This window comes from Crotalus tigris, unplaced genomic scaffold, assembly GCF_016545835.1.
Source record: "Crotalus tigris isolate CLP2741 ecotype Arizona unplaced genomic scaffold, ASM1654583v1 scf7180000020030.24410, whole genome shotgun sequence".
In the NCBI taxonomy this organism is placed as follows: Eukaryota; Metazoa; Chordata; class Lepidosauria; order Squamata; family Viperidae; genus Crotalus; species Crotalus tigris.
Window position 1 is genome coordinate 367 of NW_024097825.1, and position 24,044 is coordinate 24,410.

The window sequence follows — 24,044 nt, forward strand, 5'->3', positions numbered from 1 at the left end:
CCTTAAAACTTCCAGTATTGGAGCATTCACCGCTTCTGGAGGCAAGTTGTTCCACTGATTAATTGTTCTAACTGTCAGGAAATTTCTCCTTAGTTCTAGGTTGCTTCTCTCCTTGATTACTTTCCATTCATTGCTTCTTGTTCTGCCTCCAGGTGCTTTGGAGAATGGGTTGACTCCCTCTTTTTTGTGGTAAACCTTGAGATATTGGAACACTGCTATCATGTCACCCCTAGTACTTCTTTTCATTAAACTAGACAGTGCTTTTTTTGTAAAAAAAAAAAAAAAAAAAAGGTGCCAAAACTCACACGTCATACAACCCGCCTTGCCTACCCTACAAGGTTCCATCCAAAAAAGGTGCTGGAACTACGTTCTGGGCATTCTATGACAAAAAAAGCCTTGAAACTAGACATACCCAATTCCAGCAACCGTTCCTTATATGTTTTAGCCTCCAGTCCCCTAATCATCTTTGTTGCTCTTCTTTTACTTTTTCTAGAGTCTCAACATCTTTTTTACATCATGGTGACCAAAACTGGATGCAGTATTCCAGGTGTGGCCTTACTAAGGCATTGTAAAGTGGTGTCAACACTTCACATGATCTTGATTCTATCCCTCTGTTAATGCAGCCTAGCACTATGTTGGCTTTTTTGGCAGCTGCAGCAAACTGTTGGCTCATATTTAAGTGATTGTCCACTAGGACTCCGAGATCCCTCTCACAGTTATTACTATTGACCAAGGTATCACCTATACTATACCTGTGCATTTGGTTTTTCTTGCATGTGTATGCGCACGTAGCTCAACTTGTGCGAGCAGTGGGCCAGTAAACACTTGTGCATGTGTGTGCCGGCCTGCTGTTTATGCAAGCCAAGCTGTGTGTGTGTGCATGCAGACCCACCACTCACGCAAGGGCTGTGTATGTGTGCATGCGCCAGCTCGCCACTCAAACAACCCAGTTCTCCTTCCCCCCTCCCACTGGGTCGCTAAGCTGCAAAGGTTGTGGACTGCTGCCCTATACCATTTTAGAAAAATGCTTCTCCAATCTCTTCTTTAAAACCTCCAGTGGTGGAGCACCCACAATTTTTGGAGGCAAGCTGTTCCACTGGTTAATTGTTCTCACTGTCAGGAACTTTCTCCTTAGTTCATCCATTGCTTCTTGTCCTGCCTTCAGGTGCTTTGGAGAATAGATTGACTCCCCCCCCCTTAGATACAGGTAGTCCTCAACTTACAACCACAATTGAGCCCAAAATTTCTGTTGCCAAGTGAGACATTTGTTATGTGAATTTTGTCCCATTTTACAATTTTTTTTGACACAGTTGTTAAGTGAATCTCTGCAGTTGTTAAGTTAGTAACACAATTGTTAGGTGAATCTGATTTTCCCATGGACTTTGCTTGTCACAAGCTTGCAAAAAGACTCTAAAACACTGCAACCGTCATAAACATGAGACAGTTGCCAAGCATCCGAATTTTGATCATATGACCGTGGGGATGCTGCAATGGTAATAAGTATGAAAAACGGCATAAATCAATTTTTTCAATGCGGTTGTATCTTTGAATGGTCACTAAATGAACTGTTATAAGTCAAGGACTACACTGCCTTGCTGCTGATCATCCTCTTCTTCTCTTTTTGTCCTGGTTCTGACTGATGGAACCAAATAAATCAGAACTCCGAGGCTACAGATTTCCTCAAATCAAACATATTCTTTGAGGAAATCTCTAGCCTTGGAGTTCTGATTTATTTGGTTCAATCAGTCGGAACCATGACATTAAACCAAGTCTGAAAATCTCCCCCAAAGATTCCAAGTAATTAAAATTAATAATTCCATTCCCTCAACTATACTACTGATCACATTATCCAATGAAACTATTTGGCAGGCTGTTTAACAGATTGTTTTCCCTCCTTCTTCTTCGTGTGGGAATGACACGGGACCCAATCTGTATAGTCTAGCAAAATGGGCTCCCTTCTCCCTCCCTTTCATGTGGCAACTTAGAACGACAAAGATAGCTTCAGCCAGGTTCATTGAAGCTGACACTTTTCTTCTATCTTTCCCAGCATTAGGGCCTTCTCCAGAAACTGGACCTTCACATACAGCAGGGGTGTCAAACTGCCGGCCCGTGGGCAGGACGTATCATAGTGAAACCGTGCCCACCCCATTGCCGGCAATGGCAAAAAAGTCACGATACATCATGACACGTCATGTGACATTGCAAGTTTGACACCCCCTGACATACAGTAATGTGTCTGAAGTTTGAATCTGGTCATTTATGCCTCAAGTGAGAACTACTAGCAGAGTAATATGAAAATACAGAGCTATTTGTGAAGCACACATTTCAGTGACAGGTGTTTTTACACTTGACTTTCTTGTCTACTTCTTATATAAGAGGTATTGATAACTGAGCAACATGTATTTCTCTCTTTTTTTTTTTTGCAGACTACTGAAAGAATTAACAAACAAATACATTGTACAGATTGCATGTGGTGATCATCATTCCATGGCTCTTTCAAAAGGTACTGGTATTTGTGCATTTCTTTTAACAACTCTCTGATTTGCCTTTTATTTCAGTTGGAATGTGCACACCCCCAGCTAGCTTAAAATCAAGGAAAAGCTTCCATGTAGGCAGAATGGGATAGAAATACATATATAGATAAATATGGATAATTCTGTATTAACAGCTTCTTTTTGTGTGTTGTGCTCAGGAGGAGAACTCTTTGCCTGGGGTGAGAATGAACATGGGCAGCTTGGAGTGGAAAAGAAGATGGGTCACGTTAAGGAACCACAGCCGGTACTAGCACTGGAAGGCATTCCTTTGATTATGATTGCAGCTGGATCTGCTCACAGCATGGTTGTCTCTATATTTGGGACTGTTTACTCTTGGGGAAAAAATACGTTTGGACAACTGGGCCTTGGAGACACAGAAGGTGAGGAGAAATTCTGGGAATGGGGTGGAGGAGGCATTTGAGATACGCTCATTCTCATAGGAAATGGATCAACTAAGCTCATTGTTTCTGAGCTTGGTTGTTTTCTTGCAGACATTTCATTACCAAACTAGGTAATATCATCAGTGCATGATGATGATGAAACATCTGCAGGAGAACAACCAAGCTCATCAGAGAGCACTAAGGACCTTGCATCTTCTAGGACAGGGGTTTCCAACCGGGGTGTGAGACGATATTCCAGGGGGTGCGAAAACTTGGGTTCTCAAAATTATAGTGTATATGTATAATTAGTTGCCGTTATTTCGAACTTTTGTAAGGGGTGCCAGAATATATCAGAAGCATTCTAGGGGTACAGGGTATAGAAAAGGTTGAGAGCCACTGTTCTAGAAGAAGATGGTCCTGAGGATAATTTAGATCAACACATTTGGAAACCTCTGATTTGGTTTTCAAATATAAAATATAGGTAGTCCTTGCTCATTCATTTAGCGACCAAAGTTAACAATGGCACTAAAAAAGAAATTACTTACCAGTGGCCCTCACATTCTTGTGGAAAAATAAAGCCTTAAAAAGATAAAGGGCTTTTACGAAATTCCATGGGTGAAAGAGAGATCTTTATTTTTGCGCAAAAAGGTTCAGAAGTGATTTAACAATCAACAAATTTCTGAACAAGGGGGAGGGTCTAAACTAAAGCTTTATAGGTTTCTTTTTCTCAGGAACAAAGAAAGCATAGATGGAATCTTACATTGTATATGGAATCTACTTTGTGTAACATTCAGATAGTTTCTCACAGGTTAGGTCCATTTCTCATGGGAATACAATGAAGGCAGTTTTTACTTTTCTAAATATGCATTAGGTCATTCACGTACTGTTAATACAGCTTTTGGCTAACACAGCTTTCTTTCAGAGATTATGCAGACACATGATTTTTGCTTTTAGTGATTTTTCATTATTATTATTATTATACTTTATTTGTAAGGACCCACCCCACTTTGCATCTTAAGAAGACAGAACTCTTGGAATAGCTCTTCCAACAGGAATCCTTTATTAAGAGAAAATGGTTGCAGGCATGCTAGACAGGACTTGGGGTTCAAGCTCTCCCATTCAAGGTTTTAAGGGTTTCCCCAGTAGTCCCACCCAATCAACCCCCCTTCCAGTGATAGTTTCAAGTATCACAATTCCATCCCCTTTCTTCTTCCGTCTGGATGGAGACTTCAGATAACTACATGAAAGGCAATTACTCTTCTTTGATATGTTAACGCTTAGAGGCCACAATAAACACACATTCAGTCCGTTGAAGTGTGCTGAAGGAAGTGAGGGCCATAAAGCCCCTTTGCTCTCCCCCTTTTCTCCCTCTTATGGCAGAATCCAGAGAAGGCAGAATTGGGAGTTTCTATGTTTGATAATGAAAGATGAAATATAATTGGATTCTGACATCCGGCCCCTCTTAACAATAAGAGAGATCCACCTGAAAGAAAACACACGTAAAAAATTTAGTTAGGCTTGTTAGGATACTCTGTGTGAAACTTCTTCAATAGCTTCGGGGCTCTGACGTGACGGTTATGGACCCACTCATTTTGTGAGGCAGGGAGGTGTTTCCAGGCACTCGTACTGGTTGTTCCATGATATCTCCTAGAGTTCAAGGATCTCTTTTATTCGAAGTGTTGTTCCCCTCCACCATGATTGGAGGTGGTGGGGGGGGGATTTTTTGGCCGTTAGAGTTGACTGATGCTCTCTTTTTCGCAAGCTGCAATGAAAAACTGGGTGTATTTGCCTGAGGTTTTTGGGTAATTTCTAATTCTACTGTTACTAGATTTATGATCCTTTTAATTGGAAAAGGTCCTATATATTTTGGTCCAGTTTTTTACAGCTGTAGTGACTTTAGGTATTTTTGTAGATAGTAACCCTTTCTCCTATATGAATGGTGTAGGCTCAAACCCTTTTTTTATCGGCTTGTGCTTTGTATGCCCGCCTAGCTTCCATCTAGTGATTTTCTGACTTCTGGGCCATGTTTTGTAGGTTTTCATCCATTCTTTCAGTGAAGGATCGTTGTTTCTTTTGGGTTCACTCTGGCATAGGTTGAAACTTTGGCCGTATGGCTATTTGAAAAGGAGTGTAGCCTGTGCTGGAGTGGACTGCATTATTGTAGGCAACTTCTGCAAAAGGAAGTAAGTCCGTCCAATCACTCTGTTGGAATTTTAAAAAACATCTCAAATATTGCTCAAGTACCGACTGGCAGCGTTCCGCTTGTCCATCTCCTTGAGGGTGGTGGCTAGATGTCAATCCCTGAGTGGTCCCTAAGAGGGATAAAATTTCCTTCCAAAATGCAGACGTAAATTGCACTCCCCTATCAGAGATGATGCGTTGGGGTGCCCCGTGCAATCTGTAAATGTGCTGGATGAAAAGTTTTGCGAAGGCCTTTGCAGTGGGAATTTTTTGGCAGGGATAAAGTGCAACGCTTTTTGGTAATAGTCCGTGACTGTCCAGATTAACAGTATTCCCATTGCTTTCAGAGGCAATTCCACTATAAAATCCTGCTATTTCTCCAGGGGGCTGAGGGACTTGCCACTGGTTGTTAACAGCCTGGCGATTTCCCTTGCAACCGCTTGCTGATGCCAGTTGGGCAGCTGCAACATAACTTTCTATGTCCTTTTTTATTGATGGCGCACCCAAAATTGGCCGTGTAATTAAGTGTAACGTTGTTTAACAAAATCCAAAATGCCCTGCTGATTTTGTGTCATGGCAAAGTTGCATAAGTTAGTCTTTGAGTTTGTTTGTATATATAACTTTTCCCCACCCAAGGCAATCCGTCTCTCATTGTGCACACATGTTTGTTTTTCTGGACCCAATCATCTGTTTCCAAACTTTTTCTGAATTCAATCCCAGTTTGGCTGTCCAGTTGTGGTTTTATTTTGGCTTGGGTTCTTGTGGTTACTGGCGCTGCCAGTTGTGATTCTGCCATTATTGGTCTAGAGTCTGTGTTTCGTGCGCTGTTATATTGGGGCATGCGAGATAGTGCATCTGCCAGGAAGTTCTTTCTTCCTGGTAAATGTTTGAGCTTAAATTGGAATTGGTGAAAATGCTGGGACCAGCGGGCTTGTTTGGGATTGAGGTTCCTGGGCGCTTTCAGGGCTTCCAATTTTTTGTGATCAGTCCACACCTGGAAGGGGATTTTGTTGCCTTCCAGGAACTGTTGCCATGTGAGTAATGCCCAACGTATCCCATAAGCCTCCTTCTCCCATACGGGCCAGCGCTGGTCTGTTTCCGTGAGTTTCTTGGATGTATATGCACAGGGTTGCAATACTGCATCATCATTTTCTTGGAATAGCACAGCCCCCACTGCCACATCACTTGCATCTGCCTGTATTACGAAGGGCTTGTCCATGTCTGGGTGCCTTAGTATTGGTTCGGCAGAAAAAAGTCTCTTTAGTCTCTCAACCGCTGCTTGGCACTCCATTGTCCATGTTAGTGGCTGGCTAGGTTTTACTGAGGATGCTCCCTTCGTTTTTAGTAAGTTAGTGAGGGGCAAGGCTATCTGTGCAAATGAGGTGATGAATTGGCGGTAAAAATTTGCAAAGCCCAGGAAACTTTGTAGTTGCTTTCTTGTGCGGGGTGGTGCCCATTCTAATACTGCTCTGACCTTCTCTGGGTCCATTTCAATGCCCTGTGGGGATATGCGATAGCCTGAGGTAGTCTATCCTTTCCTGGTGATTCGCATTTTGAGAGTTTGGCCACTATAGGTGAGCGGCTCGCAGCTTCTTTAAAACCGCTCTGACAGTTTGACGTGTGCTTCTTTTGTTTCGGTAAAGATAAGAATGTCGTCCAAGTAAACAGGACCCCCTTAAACAGGTGCTCCCTTAAACGTCATTGATAATTGCATAAGACTGCAGGCCCCCTTGTAATCCAAATGGCAAGACTTTGAATGATGCACCCCATGGGCAGTTAATGCAGTCTTCCATTCGTCCCCTCTTGAGTCTCCACGCGATAGTAAGCTTCCCTTAAGTCTAGTTTAGAAAAAATTTTCCCGTTCGATAGGTGTGACAGCATGTCTTTCATGAGGGGCAGCGGGTATAGTTTGCTTTCACTGATTGTGTTCAGGGCCCTATAATCCACGCATAAACGTAAAGAGCCATCCTTCTTCTCTCTAAAAAGGACCGGGGCAGCCACTTTAGGCTTGGCTGGCTCAATGAAACCTCTCTCCAGGTTTTTTTTTATAAATCTTTCCATTTCCTCCTTCTCCTTTGGGCTCATGGAGTATAATCTGGGCTTCGGGAGTTTTGCCCCAGGCTTGAATTCAATGGTACAGTCTGTGGGTCGGTGGGGGGGAAGCTCATTCGCCCTCTCCTCACTGAAGACTTCAGCAAGGTCCCTATATTCCTCTGGTATTTCTGTTAATCTTTTTTCCTCTCCTATGGATGCTTTTTCTATTCTTGATTCTGGTAGCCTCTCTTGGGGTTTTAAGTCCATAGGGTCCCCCTTCGGGAATTTGATTTCTGTCGTCCTCCAATTTACCCAGGGGTTCCATTTTTTCAACCATTCCATCCCTAGAATCATTGGGCATTCCATACCTGGGGTCACCACAAACGTTAAGTCCTCTTCATGGTTGCCCAGGGAGAGGTGTATTGGCAAGTGGCTAGGGTAGCTGGCACCCCCCCTGCTATGGATCCATCTAGCTGGCCAAATGAGATTGGTTGTTCCAGTCTCCTGGATGGGATGCCCAGATTCCCCACTAGTGTTGGGCTAATGAGGCAGCGGGTGCAGCCAGAGTCTATTAAGGCTTTCACCTTCACAGCTTCGGGCATGGGGGGGATTAATATAGTCACTGTTTTGAAGATGGGTGTGATGCGTCCACTTACCAGGGGTTCGCCTTCCGAGCTGTCATCTGAGGCATCCACCGTCCCTGTGGTGTAGGCTGGAGTTCTTTCCCCTTGGTGAGCAGAGGTTGGGTTTTCTGCAATTTCCATCATTTTCATGGCTGTTTCTTTTGGCTTAGCTGAATACCCTCTGGGTTTGTTGATTGGGGATCTGTCTGGGTTGTGCTGGGGGGCCTTTGAGCGGCATTCTACAGCTCGATGCCCTTCTCTTCCGCACTTGAAACACCCCATCTGCTTCTTGGCTGTATCCGATGATTTCACCGGTTGGTGTGTCAGCTCAGGCGGGGGGCGGCTCCATTGTTTTCCTCGGCGATGCCTCTTCAATATGTCGATCTCTGCTTCCTCTGCCAAGACGTACCATTCCTCAAGTCGATGTGGGTCTCCTCGGGGCAGGCAAGCATCATATAGATCATAGTTTAGTCCGTCTTTGAAACGGCCAAGGAGGATGTCTTCTGGCCAATTCAGTTTGCTGGCAATGGCTCGGAATTCTTGTGTATACTCAGCCACTGGGCGTTTGCCCTGCCTCATCGTTGTTATTCTTTCACGGGCTTTGCGATCAGCCAGGGGGTCTTCAAATCGTCTTCTCAACGAGGACATGAAACGGTTGAAGTTACTGAGTTCTGGGGCATTGGAGTCATGCAGGTTCACCACCCAATCTGCAGCTGGTCCATCCAGGGCAGATTGCACGATCCGGATGCGGGCTTTGTCGCTGGGGATGTCCTGCCCATATTCCTCCATGTAGCTGAGGACTTGGGTTAGGAAAAACCCCAAGCGTGTTGGCTCCCCTTTGAATTTCACCTCCAACGGTGGACGTCTTGGAATGGATCGGTGCCTCCATTGTGGGTGGTAGTGTCTTCCGTCCAGATTTCCATCTGTGGTCCGGTAGGGGGTGGGAGCTCCTGGATCAGTAAATGTCCCTGGGGTTGCAGGTTCCACGTCCCCCTCGGTGTCTCTCCCTTTGTGGCTCCAGGAACTGGGGCGGGCGTAGGGCTCAGGAATCTCCTCTCCTAGGGAGCTGAGAGTTCTCTTCATCAGGTCAATAGCTCTCTCTAGGATCCAGTCTGAGTACGGCATACAGCTTCCTCCCTCTTCACTTGCGTGCAGGGATTTCTCCATCTCCTGCTTCCATTCTGGTTGCTTGGTCCCCCGTCTCAGGGTCACTTTTCTTGATTCCTTTCCCCACTCGCTTTTCTTTCCAACGCCCATCGACCAGCGAGGCTTGTGGTCCTGTGTCTCCACCACTTCTTCTTCTGAGAAATCTGGCCTCTCGGATCCCAACATCTGGCAAGGTTCCAACTGGGTCAGCGGCTCTCTTTCCAGGGAGTTTTCTCCCTCTCTTGCTTCGTTGTCTGACATGGTAAATTTTTGCAAAATCCCCCGGCAAGGGTCTACCTTCCAGGTGGATTAATTTTGCAAGTCCTGTCTAATGTAAGGACCCACCCCACTTTGCATCTTAAGAAGACAGAACTCTTGGAATAGCTCTTCCAACAGGAATCCTTTATTAAGAGAAAATGGTTGCAGGCATGCTAGACAGGACTTGGGGTTCAAGCTCTCCCATTCAAGGTTTTAAGGGGTTCCCCAGTAGTCCCACCCAATCAACCCCCCTTCCAGTGATAGTTTCAAGTATCACAATTCCATCCCCTTTCTTCTTCCGTCTGGATGGAGACTTCAGATAACTACATGAAAGGCAATTACTCTTCTTTGATATGTTAACGCTTAGAGGCCACAATAAACACACATTCAGTCCTTTGAAGTGTGCTGAAGGAAGTGAGGGCCATAAAGCCCCTTTGCTCTCCCCCTTTTCTCCCTCTTATGGCAGAATCCAGAGAAGGCAGAATTGGGAGTTTCTATGTTTGATAATTAAAGATGAAATATAATTGGATTCTGACATCATTCTTCTTTATTCTATGTTATTCTATTTCTTTCCCACTTTACTCCCCCCTTTTGGAAGTTTTCCAGCTTAAACTTCCATTATTCTAACTCTGATTCCGGATCTCCTGAAGGTACCATTTTATATTCCCATAAGGCTAACATTGTTTCATGTTTTGCTGTTAATTGGGCTGTACTTTCTGAGATCCTCCAAATCATGGCTATAAGACAGGGGATCAAGCAAGGAATTAAAATACATCCTAGAATTAACAAAACTTGCAGGCCTACAAACCTTCATAGCTATAGTAGCTTTGTTAATTCCAGGATCCATAGCAGTGGTCTCATTGGTTCCAGACCACCATTTACCATTTTCCCATGTCCCTGTGCATAGGAGGTCACCTACTGCTACACAAGATTCTGTTTTGTTTCTTGAGTAACATACGTGTCCTACCAAGTTGGAAGTGAAACCCCAATCACCATCTTTCCCACTTGTATAGGTTAAATTATTATTTTTAGACATTTCCAGTACCTTGGTATAATTTAACTCTTGTGCCTCCCATGGCCACCTTTCTCCCATGTTTATTCCACCACACACAAAACAGTTAGACACGCCTAAAGTATGGGCAATGTCTTCTGCTAACTTAACAAAGGTATTGGTTACATGTCTAGATACTTCAGGAATATGTAGGTTCTCCATTTCCTCATAATATGATCAAAATAATGATTTTTGTTCTGGCCTTTTGGTTACAGTTATAATTTTGACTTCTATTTCTGACATTGGGTCATAGCCATTTGTATCTATTCCTATCCCAAACATCCATTTCTTACTTTCCCACCTATTCTGTTCTAGGAACCAACTGCCATTCTTGACTGTGAGAGTCACCAAATTACAGTTATCCGTTCCACAGGAATTTGCTTTTGTTTCATTCTTTTCAAACAAGATGTGGTCTATCTCTTTTGGGTTTTGGGTATGCCACTTAATACATGACCACCACTTACATTTGACCGCACATCCATCTGGTGGGCACAAGTACTTATGTTTTGGGATAAAGTTGTGAATATTACTGATCCCTCCGCAACCATATGTTGGAGTCCAATAATTAGCTGCTTTGCAAACATCAAAGGTGATGCTAAAACTGGAGTGTGGATTGGATTTCCATTGGGAGATCCCTAAGAGTGCCTGGTCCTTATAGCTAGTTCTTGTTCTATGTGTTTTGATTTGTAAGGCCCAACGATCAGGATCAGACTTCGGGTTATAACACTGATATTGGACACCTTTTCTACAAACTTTATATGTAGTTCTATTGTATGTACAAGAGTCAGGAGAACTATCTTGGCACCCTTCTGGTTTAACTGTATGGTAAATCAAAGTCTTGGTTATCTGGTTTCCTTGTTTTGTAGTTTTGGTACAGTTTTGACAACCTTGGTTTCCCTGTGTTTCTGCTCTTTCTTGGTGTGTGCTACTCAATAATTCTTTATTAGAGGGTTTCTGCATTATGACCTCTCGTGTAGCCATTGTACTGATTTGTGTAGGAATGTGTGTGCATATTAAATAATTAACAAATATTACGAGCTGTAGAATCCTCATATCTTCCACCGTGCGTAGAGAGACAGCTTCCTGGGGTGTCTCAGCAAGGTTGTTGATCACACCGTGTCTTGGGAACCCGTTGCTGTATTTCTTGTAAATTTCAACACCAAAGGCTTGTCAGTCTTGTCCACCTTGTAGGTCACCGGATCTGCAGGTGCAGCTGCTTTCACTCTACTCCAATGGATCCAAGACTTTCCTTCCAAGGTTTTCACTGCCAAAGGAAAACACATGACAACAGTATATGGTCCTTTCCATCTTTGGCTCAAGGGATCTGATTTCCAGTGCTTTACCCACACTCTATCTCCTGGCTTGAACCCATGTGTTGCTGTAACCACTGGAGGGGGTTGTTGTTCCATCATATAATGGCGCAATTTTGAAAGGGCCAAATTATGAAGCTGTAACTGATGTAACGATTTCTGTTGATCTACTCCCCCCTTATGTGCCAAGTCAGGCCAGCCTTGACTGTCAGGTTTAAACAGGCAAGGAGGACGGCCAAACATGAGCTCATAAGGACTAAGTTGTAATTTAGTGCGGGGGGCCAGTCTGATTGCATACAAAACCATAGGCAAAACATCTGGCCAGTGTAGATGAGTTTCCAAACAAAATTTGGTAATAAGTGTTTTAATTGTTCTATGGGATCTTTCCACTCTAGAAGCCGATTGAGGGCGGAAAGCACAATGAAATCTCCACTTAATTCCTAATGCTTGGGCTAAAGCCCGATTGATTTGGTGCACAAATTCAGGGCCATTATCTGATGAAATCCTAGAAGGGCAACCAAATCTAGGAATAATTTCTTTAAGAAATATTCTGGCAACCTGTACAGCTTTCTTATTTACAGTTGGAAATGCTTCAATCCATCCTGAATAGGTATCAATTATTACTAACAATGCTACATATTTCTTACTTCTAGGCATGTCAGTAAAATCAACAACAACATAGTCCATAGGAAAATAAGCGATTGGTTGTCTGCCAGGTGGTATTACTGGTCCTTGGCGTGCATTGGTTTGGGCACAAATGGTACATTGAGAACAAACATCTGCTATTAGCGAAGAAGCAAATGGAATATAAAAAAATCGTTCAAGTTGCTGTAATAATGCAGTTTTTCCCAAATGATGTTGCTTGTGTGCCTGAAAAATAAGTGGGCGAGCAAGTGCCAAAGGAACAGCAATGCGTCCATCAGGTAAAGTGTACCATCCTTTAACTAGTTTGGCTTGTACATCTTGTTGTAATTTTTGAGTTTCCTCCCTCGTATATGTAGGATCAAGTTGTTCTAAGTAAGTGTCTAGATACATGAACCTTGTGACATCTGATTGGAGAGGGGGACCTTCTAATGCAGCCCTTTTTGCTTCTTTGTCTGCCTTCCTATTGTCCTGGGTAATAAGGCTTGAGTCTTTTTGATGTCCAGGACAATGGATGATTGCAACTTTGGATGGCAATTGTGCTGCCTTGATAAGTCTTTTAATCAAAGTTGCATATTGGATAACTTTGCCTGTGGAATCCAAATATCCTCTCTCTTTGTAGATAGCCGCATGTGCGTGTATTGTCAAAAATGTGTATTTACTATCTGTATATACATTTAAAGTCCTTCCCGCTGCTACTTCTAATGCACGGGTCAAGGCATATAATTCTGCAAACTGTGAACTGGCTTGACTAGGCAACTGTGCTGACTCAACAGTAGAAGTTTGAGAAACTATTGCGTAACCAGAGTATCTACATCCTTTATCCATAAAGCTAGAACCATCAGTAAACCATTGATAGTCTGGATTATGCAAGGGTTGGTCTGTAAGGTCAGGTCTGCAAGAATATTGTAGTTCTATTGTTTGCATGCAATCATGAACAGGTTTGGTTGAATCAGGAATTGGCATTAGAGTTGCTGGGTTTAAAGTTGAACATTGTTGCAGTGTAACTTGTGGATTTTCTAATAAAAGAGCCTGTATTTTATGCATTCGTTGATTACTTATCCATAAATGTCCTTTATTGTCAATGATTGTCTGCAAGGCATGACTAGTATAAACAGTCACTGGAGCTGAAAAGGTTAACTTGTTTGCCTCCTGCAGTAATAGCATAACTGCTGCTAGAATTTTTAAACATTGGGGCCAGCCTTGTGAAGAAATGTCCAGGTGTTTTGACAGATAAGCGACAGGGCGGTTCCAACTTCCCTGTTTTTGGATAAGGACCCCTAAAGCTACATTTTGTCTTACATCCACATAAAGTGAAAAAGGCTTAGATATATCAGGTAGTCCTAGGGCGGGGGCTGTGGTGAGAGCCTGTTGCAATTGTCTCATGCTTGGGTTTGTTTCTCTTGCCACAAAAGAGGTTCTTTTTCTGGTCCCCTTAAAGCTTGGTACAATGGTTTAGCTGTGAGAGCGAAGTTAGGAATCCAAATTTTACAGAAGCCTGTAATTCCCAAAAAGGCTCTAACTTCCTGTTTTGTTTGTGGGATGGGAATCTGTAACACAGCTTGCTTTCTCTGGGGGCCCAAAGTTCTTTGTCCTTGTGAAAGTTCATAGCCTAAATACATTACAGTCTCTTGAATTAATTGTGCTTTCTTTTTGGATGCTCTAACAGTCTTGTAACAATTGGAGCAGTCTGGATGTGTTTTCAAAGCAATCCTCCCTGCTTTGGCCAGTTACTAAGACATCATCGACATATTGAAGGCAACAATCCTCTTGTCTGAATAACTTCAGATAAGCAAGATCTTGGGCTAGGGCTTGACTAAAGCACGTTGGCGAATTTTTAAATATAGGGCTACCACAAGGATTTGATTGCTTGCCAATAGATTTATTTAGGACAGATCTGGTGGCTCCCATGTCAACTAGCATCGGGACAACCTGTCCTCCCACCCTTATTTTAACAATGGGCTCTGGGGGTGGGGCAATAGAACCCTGTCCTCTTCAGTCTTCCCATTCCATGTCAGCTAAGCCGATCATGTTTTCTTCTCTTTCCTCTGTCTGATTGGGATAAACTGGATGCCCTCTTCCTTTGAAGCTCTTTCTTAAGCCTCTCTGGAAAGTCCCTCTAAATCCTCTTCCTCTTCCATACTGGCGAGATTGTCCCCTGGCTTGGCCATTCCTCTGGGGGCACTCCCTTTGCCAGTGTCCTTCTTGTTTACAGATGGCACACTGATTGGGTCCTAGGCATGTTCCTCCCAATGCCACGGCTAACATTTCAACTTTCTTTTTTTCTTTTTGATCTGATTTGCGTTCCTCCTCCCTGTCACGGTTACGGAACATATTGTAGCATTGAAATATTAGTGTTATCTGGTCCAGGAACCAACACCTCTCTTAGAGGGGCTATATTTTCTTCTGTTTTTATTTCTAACTTGCTCCTGGTGCGGCTAGAAACTGAGGTTTCACTTTCAAAGTTATTCAAGCTTTTATCTGTTTCTTGAAGGGATCCAGCTGTTGCTAATTTTCCTTCCTCACCGGCTTCTGGCTGAAATTGGGCTTCTCTTTCAGGCAGAGGGGATGGAATTTGCTGATTTATTCTCCCTTCTTCTCTTCTAGGAACGTAGGAGGGTGGTCTGGCAATTTCCTCCCTATCTTCCTGGCTGAAAATCTTAGCTTTTGTTTGAGGCTGGCTTTTTGGCTTGCCAAATATATCTTTGTACATTCTATCTGACATTTTGCTAACCATCTGGGCTCTGTGCACTGTTGATTTTCCATTGGTCAATGTAGGGGTACTGGTCCCAATAACCATTTCCAGTTACAATTTGATGAACCCGTGCAACGAGTTCGGGATTCGCCGATCCCATTTTTGGCCACCCTACGCCCAGGGCAGTCCACTCAGATTCACAGAATCTTTTTAACATAGCTGGATTTGGTTTTGGATCTCCATAATCCCTAGAAAAACCCTTTTTGAAATTCTTTAACATGCACTGGAGTGGCGTCTGGTCAACGCTCTCCTTTGACTTTTTCCCACCCATCTCTCTAATACACTACCATTGATCACTCAGCATGAGCTACAATGGTTTAACCTCCCACACAGCCACAGTGTCCCCATAGTTACATGATTGTGATTTGGGCACTTGGCAACCATTATGCAAACTGCAATGATCACAGCATTCTGTGGTCATGTGATCGCCATTTGCAATCCTTCCAGCCAGCTTCCGATAAGCAAAATCAATGGTGAAATCAACAAGGAAGGTTGCAAATCACAGTTAATAACCATGGTAATTTGCTTAATGGCCGTGGGGGAAAAGTTGTAAAATCAGATGTAATCCCATCATGTCTCACTTAATGTCTATACTGTTTAACAATGAATGATGGGGTCCCTATTGTAGTCCCTGTATGTTCTTAAATAGAGAAAGGAAGCACAGTACTTGACAAAGAATCCATTTTGTATGCAAAACCTGGGCAGCTTGCACGTTAGGCAGCTGTATTAACCTTTTGAGCCACAGGTTCGAATCCCAGAGGGGTATGACTAGCTGATGAGAGCTAAAGAGCTTGAAATAGCTATACTAGTCTCCCATTAACTCTTTGTCAGTCACAAAAATTTTGAATTTAGAGTGTTCACAGTATGTGACGTTCTGCCTATTGTTTTATCAATGAGAATAAAATGCAAAACAGAAAGACATACATCCAACACTAACAACAACAAAAAAGAAAAAATGTGTACAAAAAAAGAAAGAAAATGCGCTAAATATCAAATCAATTTAACATTAAACATAAACATATAGAATTCAGCCTGACTGGATGCTGAGGGGGAAAAAAAGAAAAAATTATAAATTCTTCTCCTCTTTAGATAACAGGTTTATAAATAGTTATAAGTTTTCCCATCCCGGTTTAATAAAAATACTACATTAAATAAACAAATATTCCTGGTAAGGAGATCTCTATCTGATAATCAAATCGGCCCAACATCAGGATTATAGTACTTTTTAAAAAAAAAAAAAAGTCAACACGTTAGCCCAAACATTACACTAATCTTCCAATCCCTCTGTTCACCATCTGTTATTGTATGTGTTAAATACAATAACAGATTTTATTTCACCTTTTTAAAAAACATTGTGATTGTCTGGAAGTGGTTATATTTAATTTTGCTTTTACTTTTCAGACAGATACATTCCTGCACATGTCAAGGCATTGGAGCATAAGAAGACAGTTTTTATTTCATGTGGTGGCGAGCACACTGCAGTTCTCTCAAAGGTTTATATTTACCAATTTTTTAAACTTTTCATCTGATTTGTGTGAAATCTTGTATGATACCTTCCTCTTGGATTCACCTCTAGGAGTCTGTCTCAGAACTAGTGAAACAGGTGCCAGCCCTCATAATGATACTGAAGGCTAGAAAGAGTCTCAGAAACCTCTTGAGATGACCATTGACCCACACACAATGTTCTGAGGCTGTTTCTATCTTTGGAAATATTACATTGGCTAGCTTTCTACAGTAATTGTGTCTCGCATTGGCTGGGCGTATTGTCGCATTGTCAGCAGCTATATAGAAAGATAAGGTGAGTTGACCTACACAGTTGGGTGGGGAGAAGGCCAAAGCCTTCTAGGAGTGGTGGGACAGGGAGAAGGCCTATGCTTTCCAGGAATGGTGGCACAAAAGGAAAGTCTGCACATTGGTGGGCCCACCCAGCAGAGACCTCTTGTAATGCAGTGGCTGCCATGGTGATATGGGCAGGGCACACTGCTCTGAACAAATGATCCTAAGTCGAAAATTACCTGTACTAATACAGTCTTCTCTAGAATTCTAAACCACATTCAGATAAAGGTGCTTTGCATCTAATGTCAAAGAAACACAAATGGGACAATCCAGAAGAGGATCATGATTAATTGAGGCACCCATAAATCCTGTAAAATAAATACATCTTTATTTCCTTGCTTGAATTTCTTCTTTGCCCACATCTATAAATGGGTGGGGTTAGGGTTACAGTTTTTAAAAGTCTTGTTCAATCACAGAATCAACCCTTACAGCAATGCTATGTTTAAGGGCACTGTGAGAAATTAAAAGGGACATCAACCTTTGCTGTTCAGGTCTATGGATACAATTCCAAGGCTTATAGGAGGGCTGTGAAAGGACCTCTAACCGATTCTGTAGATCTCAATAAGCCATGCAAAGTCCAACACAGCTGTACTCCTAGCAGGAGTAAAATAGATGCAGCCTTCAACTTACAACCAAAATTGAGCCAAAAATTTCCACTGCTAGGTGAGACAGTTGTTAAGTGGGGTTTGCCCCATTTTACAACCTTTCCACAGTGGTTAAGTGAATCATTGCAGTTGTTAAATTAGTAAGTGAATCTGGCTTCCCCATTGACTTTGCTTGTCAGAAGGTCGCAAAAGGTGGTTATATGACACTTCAACCATCATATGAACCAGTTGGCAAGCACCTGAATTTTGATCACCTGACCTTGGGGATGCTGCAATGGTAGCAAGTGTGAAAAATGATCATAATTCACTTTTTTAGTGCTATTGTAACTTTGAACAAATGATTGTAAGTTGAGGACTGCATGATTGTACAGACTGCAATAACCCCCTTTTTGATCTAGATTTAAGTTTCCTTGGTGATGTCTGTGTAGTGCAGAATATAGACTACATACTTTCTTTTTTTTCTTTTTTTTTAATTGAAAATTTTTTAAAATTTTTACAAATAGGGGAAAAAAAAAGATAAGAAACAAAAAACAACCCTACCCAACCACCCCAACCCTCCCACTCCATCCCCCCAACCTTCCCAGAGCTGAATATAGGCTTAATTAAAATTTCTAAAAATCTTAAAAAGAAATTAAAAAAGTATAAACCATAAATATATCTAAATACATTACATAAGCTTATAAGATAATTAACAATAATGTATATGTAAAAAAGAAAAGCATAAATATTAAAAAAGAAAAATGCTTAAAAAAAATAAAAGAAAAAAGAAAGAAGAAAAGATATATATAAAACAAAAATAAGAAATATAAGGAAACAGAAGAAGGAAAAAAAATACAAACTATAAAATATTAAAATTTATATATAAGTTATTGAAAAACTAAGTAATATTTTTATATCCAACTTATGTTGTATAAAATCTATCCATTTTTCCCATACCGCAAAAAACTTCTCTTGCGATTGATCCTTTAAAAAAGCCGAAATCTTTGCCATTTCCGCCAAATAAGAAACTTTAAAAAACCATTCTTGCAAGGTAGGCAAAGATTCCTTCTTCCAGTATTGCCCTACTAACAACCTTGCGGCTGTAATTAAATTTAACATCAGTATAACCTCCTTAACATCACAATCAGTAATGATACCCAACAAAAACAATTGTGGGGTAAATTTTACCCTCCTTCTAAAAATTCTTTGAATATTCCACCATATCTTAATCCAAAAAGCTTTTATATTTTTACACGACCACCAAATATGATAATAAGTAGCATACAAACAACCACATCTCCAACATTTAGGCTGTAAGTCAGGATACATACGAGACATTTTTTGTGGATCAAGGTGCCATCTATAAAACATTTTGTAAAAATTCTCCCTTAAATTCTGGGCTTGTGTAAACTTAACATTCCTCACCCAGATGGTTTCCCAGGTATCTAGTAGAACTGGTTCACCAAAATTTTGTGCCCATTTAATCATACATTCTTTAATTAGTTCTGGTTCTGAATCCAGTTCTACTAGCACCCCATAGATTCTCTTAATATGAGTTCGCCTTTGGTCTTTTACTTGTTTAAAAAGATTTTCATCTTCTCTAAGCAAACCCATATTACGATCTATCTTCCATCTATCCACTATTTGTCTATACTGAAACCATGAATATGTAATATTTTCATGTGCTAAATCTTCCAAAGATTTTTAACTGCCAATTTTTACCATCCCATCTGAGTAATTGTGCATAAGAAACACTATCCATCTTAACTCCTCTCCTTATCCCCTCTATCGCATGCCAAGGTATAGCCCATAATGGTATTTTAAAATCACTTTTATAATATTTCCTCCAAACCCGAAGTAAAGAAATCCTTATAATGTGAGATTTAAAAACCCGATCAACTTTTTTATTAAAAATTAGATAGGCATGCCATCCAAAAAGTAAATCCCAACCCTCCAAGTGGAGTATTTCTACATTTGTTAAATTAACCCAGTCACTAAGTAATGTTAAAGCCACAGCATCATAATACAATTTCAAATTTGGTACCTTGAGTCCACCTCTCTCACGAATATCTTGCATAATTTTAAGCTTTACTCTTGGTTTTTTCCCTGCCCAAATAAATTTATTGATACCTTTCTGCCATTCATTTAAGTTAACCTCATTCTTTAAGATAGGTATCATTTGAAAAAAGACTACATACTTTCTATTATGTACTACCACTCCTCCTTCCCTTCACACTGCGTACAACTTTTAATATTCCCAGCCAAGTGACAAAGTCATTGTGTTGAACGGTGCCATGTTTTTCTTCTTTCCCACTAAGGATGGATTAGTCTGCACCTTTGGATCTGGCTGCTACGGGCAGCTTGGCCACAATTCCACCTGCAATGAGCTGTTTCCACGTCTTGTGGCAGAGCTGTTTGGTGCACAAGTGACCCAGGTAGCGTGCGGAAGGTAAGAAATCCCTGTTCCTTTCAAATATTTGATGGTGTCAGAAGGACAACTGGTATCAAGTGAAATCAGAAACAGGTTCCTGCCCTCCAAAGTTGCACATCAGTGGGAAGGGGGCAACAACAAGCAAGAGAAACACATACATTAATATGTGGTACCAATGAAGGAGAATATTTGTAGCTCAGGGTTGACATGAGGGGTCCTTGGTGCTCTCTGCTTGTTTTCTTACAGACGTTTCATTACCTTAACTAGATAACATCATCAATGCTAGTAAGGAGTGCTGTTTGCTGTCAGTTTATATTCTGGTGTCTTGCCTGTCTGTGTGAATTCTTTGGTTGAGCTGTTTATTAATGGCTTTTTGACAGCTTCTTGATTGGGGTATTACATAGATTAACTCCAAGGTCAACTTCAGACCAACAATCAAGAAACTGCCAAAGAGCCATTAGTAAACAGCTCAACAAAAGAATCCCTAAGACCGCCCTCACTCACACAGACAAGCAAGACACCAGAATATAAACTGACAGCAAACAGCACTCCTTACTAGCATTGATGATGTTATCTAGTTAGGGTAATGAAACGTCTGCAAGAAAACAAGCAAGCTCAGAGAGCACCAAGGACCCCACATTAAAGGTGCTAGTGGCTGCCTTTGAAGACCAACTGGAAGCTTCAACTGGTCCAGATTACAGCAGCTGAAGTGACGCTTCAGCTTGTCTAACTGACACCTTTGCTTCATGAATTGTAGTGGTGCCATTATTGTTCTAGGTTCAATTCAAGATGCTGTTTATTACCTAAAAAACCTACATAGCAGAGGCCCTAGGTTACTTGAAGGACTGCCTATCTTCCATACTTTCTGCCCATCCACCATGAACCAACAGAGTCAGTGAGCTCCAGGTCCTTTCAGTGAAACAATGCCATCTAGGGGGAATCCAGGTCATTTCTCTGGAATTAGATTCTTCTTGAGATCGGTGTGGCTCCCATCCTGAAGAAGGCCTTGAAGACCTGGCTGGCCTTCTCCCAGGCCTTGGGGTAGGGTAGATGGAACTCTGTAGGTGAAGGATGTATGGTTTTTTTATATGTGTGCTGTATTGAGTGACTAGATATTATCTTGCCTATATATTTTGAATACTGCAAAATGGAATATATGAAAAATGGAAAGCAAGCTATGTCTCATCACTGGCAAGGCATCTGAGGTTTTTTTAAAAAATAGGTTGGTGATATTCAGTGCTAAAATCTGGCAATAGAGAATTGACTCTTTTATTCAAGATTTTCAAAGAGCTCAACCTGAATATGAATCAGTAAATAAAAATGCAGGGAAGGCAGATCAAAACAATTGCAAAGAGAAATATTATAAAGGCAAATCTAATAACCATTTCAGAATCAAGACATAAAAATTCTGCAAACCAAAAAATGGAACAGGACTCTGTTTGGTCCCCAGATTAAGGGCTGTTGCTAATCAAAAGCTATTGCTTGAGAGTTGTAAAGAAACAACAGAACAAGAACATGTTGTGGTCAATGGTCATAATATCGTCTCAGTTTATAAAGGCCTGATGAGGTGAATAAAACTTCTACCTATGAACTATCTTTGATTCTGCAAACAGATGGCACACTTTGGTTTATGTCCCGGCACTTGGGGAAGTATATGCATTTGGCTATGGAGGAGAAGGGCAACTTGGAGAAGGAAGAATAAGTGACCAGCTGGTTCCCCTTCCTCTTGATCTGGCTGTTTGTAATAAACACATGAAGTACAGTAAGTCACTCAATTTTTCAAGTGGAATGTTGTATGCAAACTACAAGCTAAATCCTAAGGCTGAAAATTATTTTCAGATTAAAATAAAAATCTGGATGCATACAGAGAGATGTGGCTAGCAGAGAAAAATGTGGACCAAGACACAAATAAAGGCTGTGTCAGAGAACAAAATTGGAGTGGGATATTGGCTTGTGGTTATAATTATGTTGTCCTAAATAGACAATCCTGATTTGATAGCATGTGTGTTCTCAAATAAGTATCTGATTATAGCAGCTGATTCTATTTCAGTGTGCTGAGTTGATTCTTAACATGCAGTGATTGATTCTGATGAGATATTGAGAAGTTTCTGTTTGTTGAGTAGCTTGCACTGTAAGTGTCCTTAGTCAAAGCTCTACTAACTGGATTCTAGATAGAAATCTTTCTTAATCTTAAAGGAGTCACTCTTTTTTCTGTCTCTTACTAAAGGAAGTACCTTGGGCAAGGTAGTTAAAATCATTGCTGGAGACAACCAAAGTATTGTGCTTCATCTGGAAGAAAAGGTAATCAAATGGGGAACTTGCCAACAAACATATATAATTTTTAACACAAAATGCCAACATTTGACTTCTAATTTTTGTAAAACAAAATTCATTCCAGAATTGGCCTTGTCATGAGTCAAACAGGGCTTGCCTAAAGCTTTGAAAAAATGCTCTATTTCATTCACATGATAAGCCTAAATGCTGCATCATTTCATGACATGGATTATTGTTCCAAAATATTTTATTGGTTATTCAGTGACTATTCAGACAGTTAGTAAATACTTGTCTCAATCACATTTTATCCTTTACCAATAGAAAGATAACAATATTGTTGAGCCAAGTTTGATGTGTTAGGAACAGGTGAATACAATTAGACTTTAGATTTAGGGTAATCTTAAGACACGATTCATCCTGGTTTTCTTCCTTAATATTTTTTTCAAGTTGACAGTCTAATCTGGTATTTCTCAGCCTTGGTCACTTTAAGATACTTAGACTTCAATTCCCAGAATTCCCCAGCTAGCCATTCTGGGAATTGAAGTCCACACTTCTTAAAGTAGCTGAGGTTGAGAAACACGAATCTAGTCTATAGTAATTTGTATTTTCTAGTCATTTCCTATCCAGATATTAACCAATTTAATTTTTTTCCAAATCCAAGCAGTGTCAGGCAAGGGTTGTCATCTACTGATCACTCTTTTTCCACTAATCTCTGTTTTTAAAAAGTAATATAGTATTTAGGGCTCCATATATAAATTGCGATTTTAATAAAAGGTTGTGTTTGTACTTCTGAATTGAAGTAGAGCAGAAAAGACATAGCTTGTCACCTGCTATTATATTAACAAGCTATTGTTGTTAATATAATCAGGCAACTTCTAGTATCTAAGAGAGATCCAAATTATACATGGATCCATGTATGATCCAAATTATATATTGAAACACCACATTAATAGATGTACAACCTGAATTTCTTTTTCCTGATATATTTTATACAACTTGAGGGAAGGTAATTTTCATTCCGCTAAAAATTGATTTCTTAAAAGGCCAAACAAATAATGTGTTTGTGTGTGTGTGCGTGTATGTGTATATATAATGAAATATATGATGTCACAGTTGTGACTGCTGCCTGTGGATGGCTCTAGTTTGAGCTGATACAAGGCAAAAGATTTCTCTCTCCCATATTTGGGCAACAGGGTGTAACATACAGCATTCTATATATATATATAATTTCATTAAAAATTCGAATCCTGGGTAAAGCCATGTAGTAAAAAACAAACAAATACGAACACCAGGATAAAATCAAACTAAAAATCATTAATAAAATGCTGAGCTTTCGTCAGTCACCACTACCGACATCATCAGAGCATAAAAGTGGGTCAATGGGAGTCCCTTTTTATAATACTGGCTGGTTTTGCAATGTCGTTGCTCCTAGAAGCACGAAGCCGAAAACACCAGCCTGAAGATGACGAATGAGACTTTGTCGAAACGTCACCAAGACACTCCCAATTTGACACGGGAGAAAACCCGAATAACCAAAGACCTACATACACACACACACACACACACACACACACACACACACACATATACATATACATACATACATACATACATACATATATATATATATACTTGAAAATCAACTTTGCTCTTTATGGGTTGCTCATGCAATAGTTTCAATATTTTTATAATTCTATTCTCTGCATTAGAGAAAGTACCTTTATGTACCGCTTCTCCTGATCTGTAGTTTAAACATAAAGCCATATACATTGTACCAGATATGTGAAAATACATTTTTACCTTTTTTTTTTTTTTTTTTTGCAGAATGCATACGCTAATGTAATGCAAACACTGGCCACAGTGGAGGAGGAAAAGTTTGCTAAGTGGTTGTCCAATTCGGATCCCAGCTGCTGGAATAATATACAATGGTAAATACCACCACAGCTAATCTGATTTCCACAATTGCTGCAAACAAATAGACAGTCCTCACTTATCAACAGTAATT

The 24,044-nt window shown here is 40.8% G+C and overlaps 1 protein-coding gene across 1 annotated transcript; it reads left to right on the plus strand.

The window, feature by feature from the left end:
• The first annotated feature begins 527 nt into the window (after positions 1-527).
• LOC120318069 (E3 ISG15--protein ligase HERC5-like) lies at positions 528-24,028 on the plus strand. The gene is made up of 8 exons (XM_039365307.1): positions 528-547; positions 2,427-2,503; positions 2,693-2,914; positions 16,316-16,407; positions 19,653-19,783; positions 21,379-21,527; positions 21,993-22,066; positions 23,864-24,028. Exons 1-8 carry the CDS (start codon positions 534-536, stop codon positions 23,969-23,971), a joined length of 867 nt encoding a protein of 288 aa, XP_039221241.1. The 5' UTR covers positions 528-533; the 3' UTR covers positions 23,972-24,028.
• The last annotated feature ends 16 nt before the right edge of the window (positions 24,029-24,044 follow it).